The 18,710-nt window shown below is 50.9% G+C and overlaps 1 protein-coding gene across 3 annotated transcripts in view; it reads right to left on the reverse strand.

The window, feature by feature from the left end:
* The window catches only part of SNX13 (sorting nexin 13), a 483,917-nt gene that overhangs the window by 55,656 nt on the left and 409,551 nt on the right, over window positions 1-18,710 (reverse strand). For all 3 annotated transcript variants that reach the window (XM_030201510.1, XM_030201500.1, XM_030201519.1), the window contains 2 exons: window positions 16,821-16,982; window positions 13,938-14,009 (listed from right to left, as the gene is read on the reverse strand). In XM_030201510.1, coding sequence (XP_030057370.1) covers window positions 13,938-14,009; window positions 16,821-16,982 — 234 coding nt within the window. The remainder of the gene's footprint in view (window positions 1-13,937; window positions 14,010-16,820; window positions 16,983-18,710) is intronic.

Genomic DNA, 18,710 nt, shown 5'->3' on the forward strand with positions numbered 1-18,710 from the left:
CTGAAGTAACTGCCACCAAGAAAATGACCTTCCAGGTGAAGTACTTCAGATGGCATGAATTCAGTGGCTTAAAAGGAGATTTCATCAGCTGGGTGAGGATGACGTTGAGATCCCATGACACTGTAGGAGGCTTGACAGGGGGCTTTGACAAAAGCAAGCCTCTCATGAATCGAACGAGATGGCTGCACCGTCTACACGAAGATGGTAAGCGCTAATTGCACTAAGGTGATTCCTTACTGAGTTGGTCTTAAGACCAGACTCTGATAAGTGTAGAAGGTATTCAAGCAGGGTCTGTGCAGGACAAGAACGAGGTTCTAGGGCCCTGCTCTCACACCAAACGGCAAACCTCCTCCACTTACAAAAGTAACTCTTTTTAGTGGAATCCTTCCTGGAGGCAAGCAAGACGCGGGAGACTCCCTCAGACAGACCCAACGAAGCAAAGTCTACGCCCTCAACATCCAGGCCGTGAGAGCCAGAGACTGAAGGTTGGGGTGCAGAAGCGCTCCGTCGTTCTGCGAAATGAGTCGGAAAACACTCCAATCTCCACGGTTCTTCGGAGGACAACTCCAGAAGAAGAGGGAACCAGATCTGACGGGGCCAAAAAGGCGCGATCAGAATTATGGTGCAGCGGTCTTGCTTGAGCTTCAGTAAGGTTTTCCCCACGAAAGGTATGGGAGGATAAGCGTACAGGAGGCTCGTCCCCCAATGGAGGAGAAAGGCATCCGACGCCAGCCTGCCGTGTGCCTGAAGTCTGGAACAGAACTGAGGCAGCTTGTGATTGGTCTGGGAGGCAAAAAGGTCCACCGAGGGGGTGCCCCACACTCGGAAGATCTTGCGTACCACCTGGGAATGGAGCGACCATTCGTGCGGTTGCATGAGTCTGCTCAATCTGTCGGCCAGACTGTTGTTTACGCCTGCCAGGTATGTGGCTTGGAGAAGCATGCAGTACTGGCTTGCCCAACGCCACATCCTGACGGCTTCCCGATACAGAGGGCTGGATCCAGTGCCCCCCCTGTTTGTTGATATAATACATTGCAACCTGATTGTCCGAATTTAGATAATTTGGGAGGACAGCCGATCCCTGAAGGCCTTCAGTGCGTTCCAGACCGCTCGGAGCTCCAGGAGGTTGATCTGAAGACCTTGTTCCTGGGGGGACCACACCCCCTGGGTGTGGAGCCCATCGACATGAGCTCCCCACCCCAGGCGAGATGCATCCGTCGTCAGCACTTTTGTGGGCAGAGGAATTTGGAATGGGAGTCCCAGGGTCAAATTGGTCCGAATGGTCCACCAGTGCAGCGAATTGCAACAACTGATGGACAGGCGGATGACATCTTCTAGATTCCCGGTGGCTTGGCACCATTGGGAAGCTAGGGTCCATTGAGCTGATCTCATGTGAAGACGAGCCATGGGAGTCACATGGACTGTAGAGGCCATATGGCCCAGGAGTCTCAACATCTGCCGAGCTGTGATCTGCTGGGACGCTCTGGCCTGGGAAGCGAGAGACAGAAGATTCTGAGCTCTCGCCTCGGGAAGATAGGCCTGAGCCGTCTGTGAATTCAGCAGAGCTCCTATGAATTCCAGAGATTGGACTGGCTGGAGATGGGACTTCGGGTAATTTATCACAAACCCCAGCAGCTCCAGTAGTTGAATAGTGCACTGCATGGACCGGAGAGCTCCTTCCTCTGAGGTGCTCTTCACCAGCCAATCGTCGAGATACGGGAACACGTGCACCCCCAGCTTGCGTAGGTATGCCGCAACCACCACGAGACACTTCGTGAACACCCGTGGTGCAGAGGCGAGCCCAAAGGGCAGCACACAATACTGAAAGTGACGTGTCCCCAGACGGAATCGAAGATACTGTCTGTGAGCTGGCAGTATCGGGATGTGAATATAAGCATCCTTTAAATCCAGGGAACATAACCAATCGTCTTTCTGAATCATGGGTAGAAGGGTGTCCAAGGAAAGCATCCTGAACTTTTCTCGCACCAGATACTTGTTCAGGCCTCTCAGGTCTAGGATGGGGCGCATCCCCCCTGTTTTCTTTTCCACAAGGAAGTACCTGGAATAGAATCCCTGCCCTTCCTGCCCGGGTGGCACGGGCTCGACCGCATTGGCGCTGAGAAGGGCGGAGAGTTCCTCTGCAAGTACCTGCTTGTGATGGGAACTGAAGGATTGAGCTCCCGGTGGACAATTTGGTGGGGTGGAGACCAAATTCAGGGTGTATCCTCACTGCACTATTTAGAGAACCCACTGGTCGGAGGTTATGAGAGGCCACCTTTGGTGAAAAACTTTCAACCTCCCCCCCGACCGGCAGGCCGTCCGGCACGGCTACTTTGATGGCGGCTATGTTCCCATGGATCCAGTTAAAATCTCGTCCCCTGCTTTTGCTGTGGAGGCGCGGGGGGGGGGGGGGGGGGGGGCTGCTTAGGCGCACGCTGTTGACGGAAACGAGCGCCCCGGGACTGTCCCTGAGGAGGCCTTCAGGCCGGTTGGGTGTACCTATGCTTGCTGTAGGCACAGAGTCCAGCCTGCCGGGCCTGAGAAAAACGTCCACCTGCAGAGGTGGATGCTGAAGGCGCCCGGTGGGAGAGCTTGTCGAGAGCGGTTTCCCGCTGGTGTAGTTAGTCCACCAACTGCTCGATCTTCTCGCCAAAAATGTTATCCCCCCGGCAAGGAACATCCGCCAGCCGCTGTGGGTGCGGTTGTCCAGGTCAGAGGCACGCAGACATGAGAGTCTGCGCATCACTATACCTTGGGCCGCAGCTCTGGATGCCACATCACAGGTGTCATAGATACCCCTGGATAGGAATTTTCTGCATGCCTTCAGCTGCCTGACCACCTCCTGAAATGGCCTGGACTGCTCCGGGGGGAGCTTGTCAACCAGGTCCGCCAGTTGCCGCACATTGTTCCGCATGTGAATGCTCATGTAGAGCTGGTATGATTGTATTCTGGTCACCAGCATGGAAGAATGGTAGGCCTTCCTCCCAAACGAATCCAGAGTGCGAGACTCCCGCCCAGGGGGCGCCGAGGCGGTATCCCTCGAACTCCATGCTCTTTTGAGAGCAGAGTCCACGACCGCTGAGTCATGAGGCAGTTGAGGCCGCATCAACTCCGGGTCTGAGTGGATTCTATATTGGGACTCCACTTTCTTGGAATGGTGGGATTAGATAATGGCTTCAACCAGTTCCGAAGCAGTGTCTCTTTGAGGACATTGTGCAACGGTACCGTGGAAGACTTTCTAGGTGGTGATGGATAGTCGAGGACTTCGAGCATCTCCGCCCTCGGCTCATCCACAGTTACCACTGGGAAGGGAATGCTGATAGACATGTCCCGAACAAAAGAGGCGAAGGAGAGGCTCTCAGGGGGCGAGAGCTTCCTCTCCGGTGAAGGTGTGGGGTCGGAGGGAAGACCCACAGACTCCTCGGAGGAGAAATATCTGGGGTCCTCCTCCTCCCCCCACGAGGCCTCCTCCTCGGTGTCGGACATGAGCTCTCTCAGCTCAGACCGCAACCGGGCCCGTCTCGACTGCGAAGAACCATGTCCTCGTTGAGGGTGTCGAGAGGTGGACTCCAGCGCCGGCGGGGACGAAGCTCCCTCCATCGACGTCGACGGGGATTCCACCTGAGTGGCGATCGACACCGCATCGAAGACCGCATCACAGGACCAGAGCCCACCGGTGCCTCCATCAATGGCACCGAGGGCGCAAGCACCCCCGGTGCCGTCAAGGCCTGGCGCATCAGCCCTTCCAGGATCCCCGGAAGGATGGCTCTGAGGCACTCGTCTAGGCCCGTTGTCAGGAGAGGCGGGGGGGCCAGTGCGGGCGTCGGTGCTGGAAGCTGTCTGGGTCCAGGAGACGGTACCGGGGTACCCGACGACCTGCGCATCGACACCTCTTCGATAGAGGGGGAGCGCTCCTCCCGGCGCTGTCGCTTCCTGGGGGTCGAGTCTTCTCTCGACATCCCGGAGCTGCCAGTCCCATGCGCCGTGAGCGACCAATGACAGTGCTTCTTTGCAGCTTTCTTCCTATGTCCGTCATTGGCGCTCCGCGGCATAGACGAGGAGGAGGTGGAGTCTCCAAGGTCTCTGGGGATCGGATCCGACAGGGTTCGGTCCCGATGGCCCTGAGCAGCGGGAGTGGCCGGGGCGGACTGCCCACGCGGTCGCTCACCGTCGCCGTCGCTGGCAGGTCGTCGGGCCAAGGGAACCTGTGCTCCTGGGGTCGGTGCCATAGTCAGCGCCGAAGACATCGGTACCGAAGGGCCGGCGCAAGTTCCAAAAAGACGGTCCCGAAGAACTTGCCTCGCCACCTGCGTCCGCTTCTGCAAGCCAAGACACAAGGGGCACGCTTTGGAATTATGCTCCGGGCCGAGACACTGGAGGCACCAAGCGTGAGGATCGGTCTGCGAGATCTTCCGGCCGCACCGACCACACTTTGTGAATCCGCTCGGGACCGTCAAGGACATCGACGGAAAAATTGTGTCGGCGAGATCAAAATCGTTGATGGTGGCGGTGAAAGGCATACCACAAAAAGGAAATAACGGCCACGAGGTGACCCCACGAAGAAACTCGATGAGGAGAAAGGAAAAACTTTTTTTTAATAAAGGGGCGCGGAAAAGAAGAAAGAAATAAAGTAAAAGCGCAGATTAGGCCGCAAATCGGTTTTCCGGGGCTGACACGGAGAGGGACGAAGACGTGTCTCTCTCCAGCGCGGAAAGCGAAAAACTGAGCGGGAACGGTCGCGCACGGGCGGGAAGATGGCTGTGCATGCGCGGTGGGCGTGCCCTGCGTGCGGGACCTCCCGCAGGATTTTTCGTCCGGTTTGAGGGGCTGCCGTGGACATCAACCCAGTCGTGAGAACAAGCATCCTGCTTGTCCTCGGAGAACAGAGGCTACCTGATCTACTGGTGCGTGCGCGTGGTTGTACCATGCGCGTACACCAGTAAATCAGGTGATGACCTCTGATGCTGCTGGCCCATGCATGTGTCAGTGAGTGCCTTACTAACCTCAGCCTGGGCAGAGAGCATGTGCGGCTGTGCTGAATTATTGAAGCGAGGGCTCAGAGGACTTGCTGAATAGTTCAAGTTAACCGTGGTTTGCCACCAAAGCAGTAAGTTAAATAATGCACCGGAGTTATAAGTTTTCATTTGAAACGGTTCTACAAATAAATTTATGCATACAATGTATGCAAAGACTCGGAGACAGTTGAGGGCACAGAGGTGGAAGAGAACAGGTAAGCAAATCAGGATTTCGAACAAATCATAGCACCGAAACAGTACTAGTGTCTGCAATGAACACATTCAAAAAAACAATTGCAACTGGTAAGAACATACTCCTACTACAATTTGACATGTCTAGCGCCTTCGACATAGTTGACCATGGAATATTACTTCATATACTAGAATACTTCGGAGTCGGAGGCCCAGTTCTCAAATGGTTCGAGGGATTCCTCACCACCAGATCTTACCAAGTAACAACGAATGATGATGATCACCACCATGAATACCGGAATGCGGAGTTCCTCAAGGATCCCCCCTCTCACCAACTCTTTTCAACCTAATGATGATACCATTAGCCAAACTCTTAGCTAATCAAAATCTTAATCCGTACATATATGCAGACAATGTCACAATCTACATCCCATTCAAACATGATCTAAATAAAATCACCAACAAGATCAACCAAAGCCTCCGAATCATGCACTCCTGGGCAGATTCCTTCCAGCTAAAACTCAATGCAGAAAAAACTCAATGCCTAGTACTCACTTCCCAACACAACACAACACAACACAACACAAACAAATACTCCACTATAACCACACCATACTGCACTCTTCCTAGTTCAGAAAATCTGAAGATCCTTGGAGTCACCATTGATCGAAACCTCACACTCGATACCCACGTGAAGAACACGACGAAAAAGATGTTCTACTCGATTTGGAAACTCAAAACATTTTCCGTACCCTAGTACAGTCAATGGTAATAAGCCATCTGGACTATTGTAACACACTGTATGCTGGCTGCAAAGCGCAGACTATTAAGAAACTCCAAACAACCCAGAATACCGCAGCCAGACTCATATTTGGAAAAACAAAATACGAAAGTGCGAGACCCTTAAGAGAGAAACTGCACTGGCTCCCTCTTAAGGAACGCATTGAGTTTAAGATCTGCATGACCGTATACAAAATCATTCACGCAGATGCCCCACTTTACATGTTAAACCTAGTGGACCTACCACCCAGAAACGCCAAAAGATCAGCCCGCAAATTCCTCAATTTGAACTTCCCCACTGTAAAGGAATTAAATATAAGCAGGCATACGCCACTACCTTCACGTACAGGAGTACACAGCTATGGAACGCACTGCCCACAGCCTTGAAAACTATGGACAATCTAACCAACTTTCGCAAATCCTTGAGGACATATCTCTTCAACAAAGCCTACAAAATGAACCCTTAATGACACTATTACCACCCCCAACCCACCTAAGAATTAAAACACACCCTACACCACCCTATATAACCCTTCCTTCTCTTATCCCTCTTACATCTTCTGCTTAATATTGATTGTATCTAGATCCTGTCATGACGATGTCATAACACTCTGTAAGCCACATTGAGCCTGCAAATAGGTGGGATAAAGCGAATGATACATACCTGTAGCAGGTGTTCTCCGAGGACAGCAGGCTGATTGTTCTCACGACTGGGTTGACGTCCACGGCAGCCCCCACCAACCAGAACAAAACTTTGCGGGCGGTCCGCCACGCAGGGCACGCCCACCGCGCATGCGCGGCCGTCTTCCCACCCGTGCGCGAACGTTTCCGCTCAGTTGAATGACAAGCAAAAATGAGTAAAACGCAACTCCAAAGGGGAGGAGGGAGGGTAGGTGAGAACAATCAGCCTGCTGTCCTCGGAGAACACCTGCTACAGGTATGTATCATTCGCTTTCTCCAAGGACAAGCAGGCTGCTTGTTCTCACGACTGGGGTATCCCTAGCTCTCAGGCTCACTCAAAACAAGAACCCAGGTCAATTGAACCTCGCAACGGCGAGGGCATAACAGAAATTGACCTACGAAGAACAACTAACTGAGAGTGCAGCCTGACCAGAATAAATTCGGGTCCTGGAGGGTGGAGTTGGATTTAAACCCCAAACAGATTCTGCAGCACCGACTGCCCAAACCAACTGTCGCGTCGGGTATCCTGCTGGAGGCAGTAATGTGATGTGAATGTGTGGACAGATGACCACGTCGCAGCCTTGCAAACCTCCTCAATAGTGGCTGACTTCAAGTGAGCCACCGACGCTGCCATGGCTCTGACACTATGAGCCGTGACATGACCCTCAAGAGTCAGCCCAGCCTGGGCGTAAGTGAAGGAAATGCAATCTGCTAGCCAATTGGAGATGGTGCGTTTCCCGACAGCGACCCCTTTCCTATTGGGGTCGAAAGAAACAAACAATTGGGCGGACTGTCTGTGGGGCTGTGTCCGCTCCAAATAGAAGGCCAACGCTCGCTTGCAGTCCAATGTGTGCAACTGACGTTCAGCAGGGCGGGTATGTGATCTGGGAAAGAATGTTGGCAAGACAATTGACTGGTTAAGATGGAACTCCGACACCACCTTTGGCAGGAACTTAGGGTGAGTGCGGAGCACTACTCTGTTATGATGAAATTTAGTATACGGAGCATGAGCTACCAGGGCTTGAAGCTCACTGACCCTACGAGCTGAAGTAACTGCCACCAAGAAAATGACCTTCCAGGTCAAGTACTTCAGATGGCATGAATTCAGTGGCTCAAAAGGAGGTTTCATCAGCTGGGTGAGGACGACGTTGAGATCCCATGACACTGCAGGAGGTTTGACAGGGGGCTTTGACAAAAGCAAGCCTCTCATGAATCGAACAACTAAAGGCTCTCCAGAGATGGCTTTACCCTCCACACGAAGATGGTAAGCACTAATCGCACTAAGGTGATTCCTTACTGAGTTGGTCTTGAGGCCAGACTCTGATAAGTGCAGAAGGTATTCAAGCAGGTTCTGTGCAGGACAAGAACGAGGTTCTAGGGCCTTGCTCTCACACCAAACGACAAACCTCCTCCACTTACAAAAGTAACTCTTTTTAGTGGAATCCTTCCTAGAGGCAAGCAAGACACGGGAGACACCCTCAGACAGACCCAACGAAGCGAAGTCTACGCCCTCAACATCCAGGCCGTGAGAGCCAGAGACTGAAGGTTGGGGTGCAGAAGCGCTCCGTCGTTCTGTGAAATGAGAGTCGGAAAACACTCCAATCTCCACGGTTCTTCGAAGGACAACTCCAGAAGAAGAGGGAACCAGATCTGGCGGTGCCAAAAAGGCGCTATCAGAATCATGGTGCCTTGGTCTTGCTTGAGCTTCAGTAAGGTCTTCCCCACCAAAGGTATGGGAGGATAAGCATACAGGAGGCCGGTCCCCCAATGGAGGAGAAAGGCATCCGACGCTAGTCTGCCGTGTGCCTCAAGTCTGGAACAGAACAGAGGCAGCTTGTGCTTGGTCTGAGAGGCGAAAAGGTCCACCGAGGGAGTGCCCCACTCTCGGAAGATCTTGCGTACCACTCTGGAATGGAGCGACCACTCGTGCGGTTGCATGACTCTGCTCAGTCTGTTGGCCAGACTGTTGTTTACACCTGCCAGGTATGTGGCTTGGAGAAGCATGCCGAACTGGCAGGCCCAACGCCATATCCCGACAGCCTCCTGACACAGGGGGCGAGATCCGGTGCCCCCCTGCTTGTTGATGTAATACATTGCAACCTGATTGTCTGTCCGAATTTGGATAATTTGACAGGACAGCCGATCTCTGAAAGCCTTCAGTGCGTTCCAGACCGCTCGGAGCTCCAGGAGGTTGATCTGAAGATCTTTTTCCTGGAGGGACCACAGTCCCTGGGTGTGAAGCCCATCGACATGAGCTCCCCATCCCAGGCGAGATGCATCCGTCGTTAGCACTTTCGTGGGCTGTGGAATTTGGAATGGGCGTCCCAGGGTCAAATTGGTCCGAATGGTCCACCAGTGCAGTGAAGTGCGACAACTGATGGAGAGGCGGATGACATCTTCTAGATTCCCGGTGGCCTGGCACCACTGGGAAGCTAGGGTCCATTGAGCAGATCTCATGTGAAAACGAGCCATGGGAGTCACATGAACTGTGGAGGCCATATGACCTAGGAGTCTCAACATCTGCCGAGCTGTGACCTGCTGAGACGCTCTGGTCTGGGAAGCGAGGGTCAGGAGGTTGTGGGCCCTCGCGTCGGGAACAAAGGCCTGAGCCGTCTGAGAACTCAGCAGAGCTCCTATGAATTCCAGAGATTGGACTGGCTGGAGATGAGACTTTGGGTAATTTATCACAAACCACAGCAGCTCCAGGAGGTGAGTAGTGCACTGCATGGACTGGAGAGCTCCTGCCTCCTAGGTGTTCTTGACCAGCCAATTGTCGAGATATGGGAACACGTGCACTCCCAGCTTGCGTAGATACGCCGCGACCACCACGAGGCACTTTGTGAACACCCATGGGGCAGAGGCGAGCCCAAAGGGCAGCACACAATACTGAAAGTGCCTTGTCCCCAGGCGGAATCTGAGATACTGTCTGTGAGCTGGCAGTATCGGGATGTGAGTGTATGCGTCCTTTAAATCCAGGGAACATAGCCAATCGTTTTTCTGAATCATTGGTAGAAGGGTGCCCAAGGAAAGCATCCTGAACTTCTCTTTGACCAGATATTTGTTCAGGCCTCTCAGGTCTTGGATGGGACGCATCCCCCCTGTTTTCTTTTCCACAAGGAAGTACCTGGAATAGAATCCCTGCCCTTCTTGCCCGGGTGGCACGGGCTCGACCGCATTGGCGCTGAGAAGGGCGGAGAGTTCCTCTGCAAGTACCTGCTTGTGCTGGGAGCTGAAGGATTGGGCTCCCGGAGGACAATTTGGTGGAGGGGAGGCCAAATTCAGGGTGTATCCGCACCGCACTATTTGGAGAACCCACTGGTCGGAGGTTATTAGAGGCCACCTTTGGTGAAAAAGTTTTAACCTCCCCCCGACTGGCAGATCGTCCGGCACGGACACTTTGATGGCGGCTATGTTCCCATGGATCCAGTCAAAAACCCGTCCCCGGTTTTTGCTATGGAGGCGCCGGGGGCTGCTTAGGCGCACGCTGTTGACGGGAACGAGCGCGCTGGGACTGTCCCTGTGCCTGACGAGGCCTTCGGGCCGGCTGGGTGTACCTACGCTTGTTGTAGGCGTAGGGCGCAGCCTGCCTGGCCCGGGAAAAACGTCCACCTGCTGAGGTGGATGCTGAAGGCGCCCGGTGGGAGAGCTTGTCGAGGGCGGTTTCCCACTGATGTAGTTGGTCCACCACCTGCTCGACCTTCTCACCAAAAATATTATCCCCCCGGCAAGGGACATCGGCCAGCCGCTGCTGGGTGCGGTTGTCCAGGTCAGAGGCACGCAGCCATGAGAGCCTGCGCATCACTATACCTTGGGCCGCAGCACGAGATGCCACATCACAGGTGTCATATATACCCCTGGACAGGAACTTTCTGCACGCCTTCAGCTGCCTGACCACCTCCTGAAAAGGCCTGGACTGCTCCGGGGGGAGCTTGTCGACCAGGTCCGCCAGTTGCTTCACATTATTCCGCATGTGTATGCTCGTGTAGAGCTGGTAGGACTGGATGCGGGTCACGAGCATTGAAGATTGGTAGGCCTTCCTCCCAAACGAGTCCAGAGTGCGAGACTCCCGCCCCGGGGGCGCCGAGGCGGTATCCCTCGAACTCCGTGCCCTCTTGAGAGCAGAGTCCACGACCGCCGAGTCATGAGGCAATTGAGGCCGCATTAACTCTGGGTCTGAGTGGATCCTGTATTGGGACTCCGCTTTTTTGGGGATGGTGGGATTAGATAAAGGTCTCAACCAGTTCCGAAGCAGTGTCTCTTTGAGGACATTGTGCAACGGTACCGTGGAGGACTCTCTAGGTGGTGATGGATAGTTGAGGACCTCGAGCATCTCGGCCCTTGGCTCATCCACAGAGACCACGGGGAAGGAAATGCAAATAGACATGTCCCTGACGAAGGAGGCAAAGGAGAGGCTCTCAGGTGGCGAGAGCTTCCTCTCTGGTGAAGGAGTGGGGTCGGAGGGAAGGCCCACAGACTCCTCTGAGGAGAAATATCTGGGGTCCTCCTCCTCCCCCCACGAGGCCTCTTCCTCGGTGTCGGACATGAGCTCCTGTAACTCAGACCTCAACCGGGCCCGGCTCGACTTCGAGGCACCGAGTCCTCGGTGGCGTCGTCGTGCGGTGGACTCCCGCGCCAGTGGGGATGAAGCTCCCTCCATCGACGTCGACGGGGACTCCACCTGCATGGCGGTCGACACCGGCACCACAAGCGGCGTCGGTGTCGAAGGCCTCGGCACCGGGCTAGAGCATGCCGGCGCCTCCATCAACGGCGCCGAGGGCGCAAGCACCCCCGGCGCCGGCACAGTCTGGCGCATCAGCCCTTCCAGGATCCCCGGAAGGATGGCTCGGAGGCACTCGTCCAGGCCCGCTGTCGGGAAAGGCGAGGGGGCCGGTAGAGGTGTCGGTGCTGGAAGCTGTTCGGGTCCAGGAGATGGCACCGAAGTGCTGGTGCCCTGACGTAACGATACCTCTACCACCGAGGGGGAACGCTCCTCCCGGCGCTGCCACTTCCTTGGCGTCGAATCATCTCTGGAGCCGGTAGCCACATGCGCCGTGGGCGACCGACGACGGTGCTTTTTTGTCTTTTTATGGTGCCCGTCATCGGCGCTCGGCGGTACCGAAGAGGAGGAGGTAGATCCCCCTCGGCCTCGAGGGATCGGGTCCGACAGGGTTCGGTTCCGAGGGCCCTGGGTAGAGGGAGTGACCGGGGCCGATTGCCCACGCGGCCGCTCACCCCTGCCATCTCCGGAAGACCGGCGGGCCAACGGGACCTGTGCTCCTGGGGTCGGTGCCGATTTCGTGGACATCGGTACCGGTACCGAAGATCCGGCCGTCGACACCGATGCTGTCGAAGTCGACGTCGAGGGGCTGGCGCAAGTTCCAAAAAGACGGTTCCGCAGAACTTGCCTCGCCACCTGTGTCCGTTTCCGTAAACCGAGACACAAGGTGCACGTCTTGGTATCGTACTCCGGCCCGAGGCACTGGAGGCACCAAGCGCGAGTGTCGGTCTGCGAGATATGCCGGCTGCACCGACCACACTTCTTAAATCCACTCGGGACCTTCGAGGACATCACGGAAAAATCGCGTCGGCGAAGTCAAAGTCGTCGATGGTGGCGGTAAAAATCACACCTCGAAAATTAAATCGACCCCCTGCTAAAAGTACGAGGGGGAAACAAGTTTTCTCGTTTTTTTTTTTGAAACAAAATAAAACAGAGAAAACAACGAAGAAAAAACAACGAAGAAGAAAAACTCGCGGCAAAAGCGCAATCCGGTTTCCGGGGCTGACAGAGAGACGAACACGGCTCTCTCCAGCACGGAAAAGAAAAGACTGAGCTGGAACGGTCGCGCACGGGCGGGAAGAAGGCCGCGCATGCGCGGTGGGCGTGCCCTGCGTGCGGGACCGCCCGCAAAGTTTTGTTCCGGTTGGTGGGGGCTGCCATGGACGTCAACCCAGTCGTGAGAACAAGCAGCCTGCTTGTCCTCGGAGAATGTGGGGTACAAATGCAATAAATAATAATAATAATAATAATAAATGTGAAGGAAGAACCTGGACGAGAAAGAGGTCAGTGGGGCAGATGGAGAAATTGAGGTGAAAAGGAAAGCTAGGAAATAAATGGAGAGGACACCTTGAGCAACCGGATGCAAGAGAGTTTTTGCATGGCAGTGGTAATTGCTCATGAAAGTAAAGCTTGTGAAGTTACAGATAGGGTTTTGTTGGATTTCTGGATAGTACATCACAGCCATCTTGATATCTCTGTTTTCTGCTCTTGGATTCATTGATTAGGCATCACTTCTTTTCTCTGTGCACATACCCCCAGATTCTACATAGCACAACTGAAATGTGCATGCAAATCCAGTTGTATTCTAGATTTGTATGCAATTTAATTACTTAACAAGCCAATCAGCGCAGATAATTGCCACTTAAGCAATTGATACTAATTGGTATTAATTACAATTTACGTGCACAACTTGCTAGGCGTATGATGTAAAGTGGTGTGTGCAAATTCTAATGCGTGCTGCCAAAAAGGGGCATGGCCATGGGTGTGGAATGGGTGGGCAGTGGGCATTCCGAAGATCTACACCCATGGTTACAGAATACACCTGTCTGCGCTTAACTCAGGAGCTGGTATTTACACCAAGTTTTACTTGGTATAAATGGATGCACCTAGAGTTAGGTGTATTCTATAAACCAGTTAGGTGTAGTTTATGAACCACGCCTAAATCTAGGCGGAAATATTTTTGGCGACAATTTTTCAGGTGCCATATATAGAATCTTGTCCATAGTGTGTACATTTTTTTTGCCAGAATAGGTTTGGATTTTGTATACCGTTGTATTTTTATTTAAAGTTGGACTCCGTTCCCAATTTTCTAGGATGTGTGTACAGTGCTATAATAGCTGCTCCTAACTTTTCCTCGAGTTTGCCACAGAATTAGTCACTTGACACACTGTGCAAAAATACCCACCGGCGCTGGAATTCTACTTCTGCTGCTGTTTTTGAGTGAATTTTATTTGTGGCTATAAAGGTTACACAATGATTAAAAATTTAATTATTGAACTTTAAACACAATCTTAATACTTGTTTGTTAAATGATAAAACATATCCTTAAAAATCTGATGGTGTATCTTGACAAATTTTGTGCCTTGTACGTGTGCCGCGAGATGAAAAAGGTTGAAAATCACTGCTCTAGAGGTCCACAGCTGGTCAGGTTTTACCAAGAACATTCAACCCCCCACCCCACCCCCGCCACATACAAAAAAAAAACAACTCACATTGTCATCTAGCTGTGCTGAGACACGGAAATGTTCAGGATCTGCATCAGATTTTGGTAGCATAGGTGGAACCTAGCATAGAAAAGTAATGCAAACAAATTATAAGTATTCTTGAAATTACAGCGAAATTAAAATATACAGTAGTGCCATGCAATACTATGAATAAAATAATACAAACTACTATGGACAGTTGGTCAACATGTATTCCATTTTACTACTGGCAAGGGAAATCAGGTTCTCATAGGATGGTAAGTTGTACCTAGGTATAAGATTTTGACATGACTATGTATAAGTCTATATCTACTCTAATAGAAATGGTTGAAAGAATACAAAATACAGAATACGACAGCAGGTGAAGACCTTAAGTTCCATGTAATGTATTCTCTTTTCCTTTCCTACTTGATCTCGAGCTAAGGATATGCTTGCTATTCTGTATTCAATACTTTCTGGAACTCTGATATTTTTTGCCATCACCACCTGTATTATGAAACTGAAGAAGAAGATTATGCATACAATTTTTTTTTGATGTACAATAATTATATTTCTATCCTGTGACACACTAATGGATTCAAGAAGGCGATAATTGTAGTTTGGACTACAAGTAATACACCGATACATATTGCATAACTCCAGGTCCAGAAAAAGATGGTGAATTCTATTTATTTATTTGGATTTTGCTCACACTTTTTTTTTTAAGCTCAAGGTGAGTTACATTCACTTATTTCTGTTCCTGGAGGGCTCACAATCTAATTGTGTACCTGAGGCAACTGAGGGTTACAAGATCACAACGCAATAGTGGGATTTGAACTGGCCACCTCTGAAAGTAAAGACTGGTGCTCTAACCACTAGGCCACTCCTCCACTCCACTTTAAATGTCTGTCCATTTATGATAAAAACTAGTAAAAGAGGCCCGTTTCCAACAGAAATGAAACGGGCGCTAGCAAGGTTTCAGTGCCCCCTCCCTCTCTTCCAAGTTCCAGCCCCCCTCCCCTCCTCCCTCCCTGTCCTCCGAGTTCCAGGCACCCCTTCGAGTTCCAGGATCCCCATCCCCCCTCTCATTCAAGTTCCAGGAGCCCCTCCCCCTCCCAGTTCCAGGACCCCCTCTCCCCTCCTGCCCTTCGAGTTCCATGCACCCCCGCGCCTCCCTCCCTCTCTCTCTGTGGCCTCCGAGTGGAAGCAGGACATGTGCGGCTGCCCCTCCCCTTCGTAAGTGCCGGCTGTTCTTTAAAACTTTTTACCTCGTGGTACGCCGGCAACAGTGAAGTCGAGCAGGCACAGCACGGCGCTTCAGACTGCCTTCGCTTCTGTTTCACCTCTGCCTCTGGTCCCACCCCCATTTCCTGTTTGCGGAAGGGCGGGAGCAGAGACACAGCTGAAAGAGAAGCGAAGGCAGTCTGAAGCGCCGTGCCGTGCCTGCTCAACTTCACTGTTGCCGGCGGAACAGGAGGTAAAAAGTTTTAAAGAACAGCCGGCACTTACAAAGGGGAGGGGCATACGTCCTGCTTCCACTCGGAGGCCAAAGACAGAGAGGGAGGGAGGCGCGGGGTGGTGGAACTCGGAGGAGAGGGGGGGCGGGAACTCGGACGGGAATGGAAGGAGGAAGGGATGTAGGGGGGCATGGAACTCGGGGCGGTGGAACTCGGAGGAGGGGGGGCATGGAACTCAGACGGGAGTGGAAGGAGGGAGGTAGGGGGTCATGGAACTTGGAGGGGCGATTCTGTACTCACCTCCGGTGGCTGGTGCTGGCTTCCCTTCCCTCTCACTTCCCATTGGTCCACCCTGTGATGTCATCCCCAGGGCGGACCAATGGGAAGTGTGTTATGAACCCAGGCATCCAGACGGAGGTGCAAATTATTATAGAGGATTTGAATTCAACACTGGAAATGTAAGTATTAATTGAATAATGCATCTAGAAACAATTTTGGGGGATAGTTACCAAGGTGCAGTAAAAATCAGGCTTTTCCCACACCTTGATTTACCACAGGTTACTGACTCCTGAGGTAAATGAACAAACCTTCTTCTGTAGGCCCCCAACACCAAGGGCCCCTCAATCTAAGATACCCCTACCCCTGATCCCAGATCAAGACCTCCCACCTGGAAGCTCCTTCCACTTTGAAGCACAGTCCGACCGACCCACCTGGCATTTCCCTATCCAATTAGAAGGGCCCCATGAACCTGTAAGCCCCTTCCCCTAGGACCACCTTTCTCTTTCCCCTGAGGTCTAGTGGGTTCTGGACAGGAGCAATCCCTCAATCACTCCTGCCCTTACTGGCACTGGGTTCAAAATGTTGCCAGCGACCCATGAGGTAGTCTTGCAGTACTACTGTACAGCTTTTTTTTTAAAACCTATAGACATCAAAAACCACTAGGGTGTCAAGTTTCCGTATAACGGCAAAAAGCTCTATTAAGATGCAGCCATGTTCTGGAATTTTACATAGTAATGAGGTGTTCTGTATGCATTTGCATGTTTTGTAACTCATTACTTGGTACCCCATGGTAACTGGTGTCATGGCACCACAACTTTCATTAGAGCCCTTTGACGTGAGTTACGGGGCAAACAACATGTATAATAGCCATAACACAGCTTGTTAACTATGCTAGCCATAACGCAGCTTGTTAACTATGCCTCTTATGAAATTGCCAGCATAAAGCTTGCTTTTGAAAGAAAGCGACTTGGTTTCTGTTCAACGGATAAATGAAAATGCTTTTGAAAATTTAAAAGGACAAACTGCTGCAAAGTATTTACTCTAAATACTGGAGTCATAACTATTGACTACTTATTTTTGACAAATTAGAAGTTACAAACTAAATCCATTCTAACTTTTGGCGTATTTCAGGTAAAGGCACTTTTGCAAATATACCTAATTAGTAATTTTTTTTTACCTTGGAAAATGAATGCTTTATATCTTGTCCTAGTCTTTCTGACATTCTCCCCATGTTGTCAGACATTTTAGTCATTCCCTCAGCCAGGCTGTCTGGAAATGACTTAACCACATTTGAAACATTCTTCATGGAGTTGCGTAGTGGGTTCACAAACGTATCCATCTATGGAGGGAAAGCATATGCTTGCCTGTAAATTTAAACTGATCAAATCATCCAGTGAAAGATCAAGAACATCCTCAACTTTTATTGCTGAAAACAACTGAAACTGAAGTGTTATCATTCAATATGGAAGATTTAAGGGCTGAGTTTAAAAACAAGAAAAGGTGTATGTTCACAGTATATGGTGTAAGGTGATTTCTAGGTGCATTTTGCTATCAGGTGATCACACCTATTGTCAAGGATTTGTCTGTATCCATGTGCTTGTTCACTCACAGACATATGTGTATGGACTTAGGGGAAGAATAAAGGACTGGAGGAGTGGCTGGGAAGCCAGACCCCGCCCATAAAGATCCGGAGGCTAGAATAGCAGGAGAAAGCAGGGACAGTAGGCAGGCAGGGAGGCTAGGCTTCACCACTTGATGATCAGGACTGGTAGCTGGAAGCTAAAAGAGTACTGAGTTGGTGGGAAGCCAGATCCAGCCACACAAGGAGAAGGTGAAGTAGTGATGGCTGAAGACCTCACTGCTTTCTCCCTAATCAACAGGTAACTGAAGATTAGTAATTAACTAACGGCCAAGCTGAAGGCACTGAATGCTCACTTGACCTGGTGAGAGAGGAGAACAAAATGAAAATATAAGAGGTGAGCAAGCATAAGGGAAGGGGATGGGGAAGGGGATGGGATATGGAAACTGTGGACCCCCTATACCTCCCACATAGAAAAACTCATATGCAGACATATACCTCTATATTCACCCACAAACATACCCTGCCTACACTAAATATCCCCTCATTCCTGACACGCACACATACACTGATAGCCCTTTATATCTAATAACTATCCACTTATATTCCCAATACACATACAGTCCCCCCCCCCCCCCAAAAAAAAAAAACACATACCCACGCCCTACTTATACCAACACATGACACTCCTTTCATAGTATGTAACAAAAGAGAGGGAACAAAGTACAAACTAAAGTCCAAACAAAAAAAACAGCACCACGGGCCTTTAAAAATGGAACACAGTTCTTTAATGAATGAGCCTTGACAAAAAGACCCGACACGGGCCGTGTTTCGGTGACTAGCACCTGCGTCAGGGGTCACAGTGATGACGTGGAAAACTTGGGGAATAACTCGAATATATTCCTCTACAATATATTATTCCTTACCCCACGTCTCATGTAGTAAAAGCTACAAAGCACCAAGGCCTGTGCAATACATTGTGAGAAATACTGTTTTTTGGTTGCTGTTAATGCTGTTTCCCAGGATATCCTTACTAAATACTCGTAAGATAGATTTGCATGTCCATTTCCAAAGCTGCAAACAAATCTCTTATGTGCATATTAATTACAGCTATCCTGAAAACATGAGCAGATTAGTATCCATGAGGTCAAGGGAATGCTTACCCTGTGCTTAAAAGACAGTTTGCCTTATACTCAAGGTCACACTATAATCAGGCAAATACAGTATTTACTTTGCTCAATGCATCAATGTTTTCTTGTTTCTATTGGATCCATTTTTGGTCCTACTCTTGTGTGCATTCATTCTTTCTGTGGTAATACAATTTGTTTTGGGCTCTATATTTACTGAAACAAGAGGTACGGCTTCTAAAGTGACCACAAACTTCTACTTCTCTTTAAAAGATCAACCAAATATATGAACAAAAACAAGAAATCTGGAGAATTCGGTTTCTACTGTCAAATTATCTTAATTCTTTAACATTTCTACTGT

This window comes from Microcaecilia unicolor, chromosome 1 (assembly GCF_901765095.1).
Source record: "Microcaecilia unicolor chromosome 1, aMicUni1.1, whole genome shotgun sequence".
Lineage (NCBI taxonomy): Eukaryota > Metazoa > Chordata > Amphibia > Gymnophiona > Siphonopidae > Microcaecilia > Microcaecilia unicolor.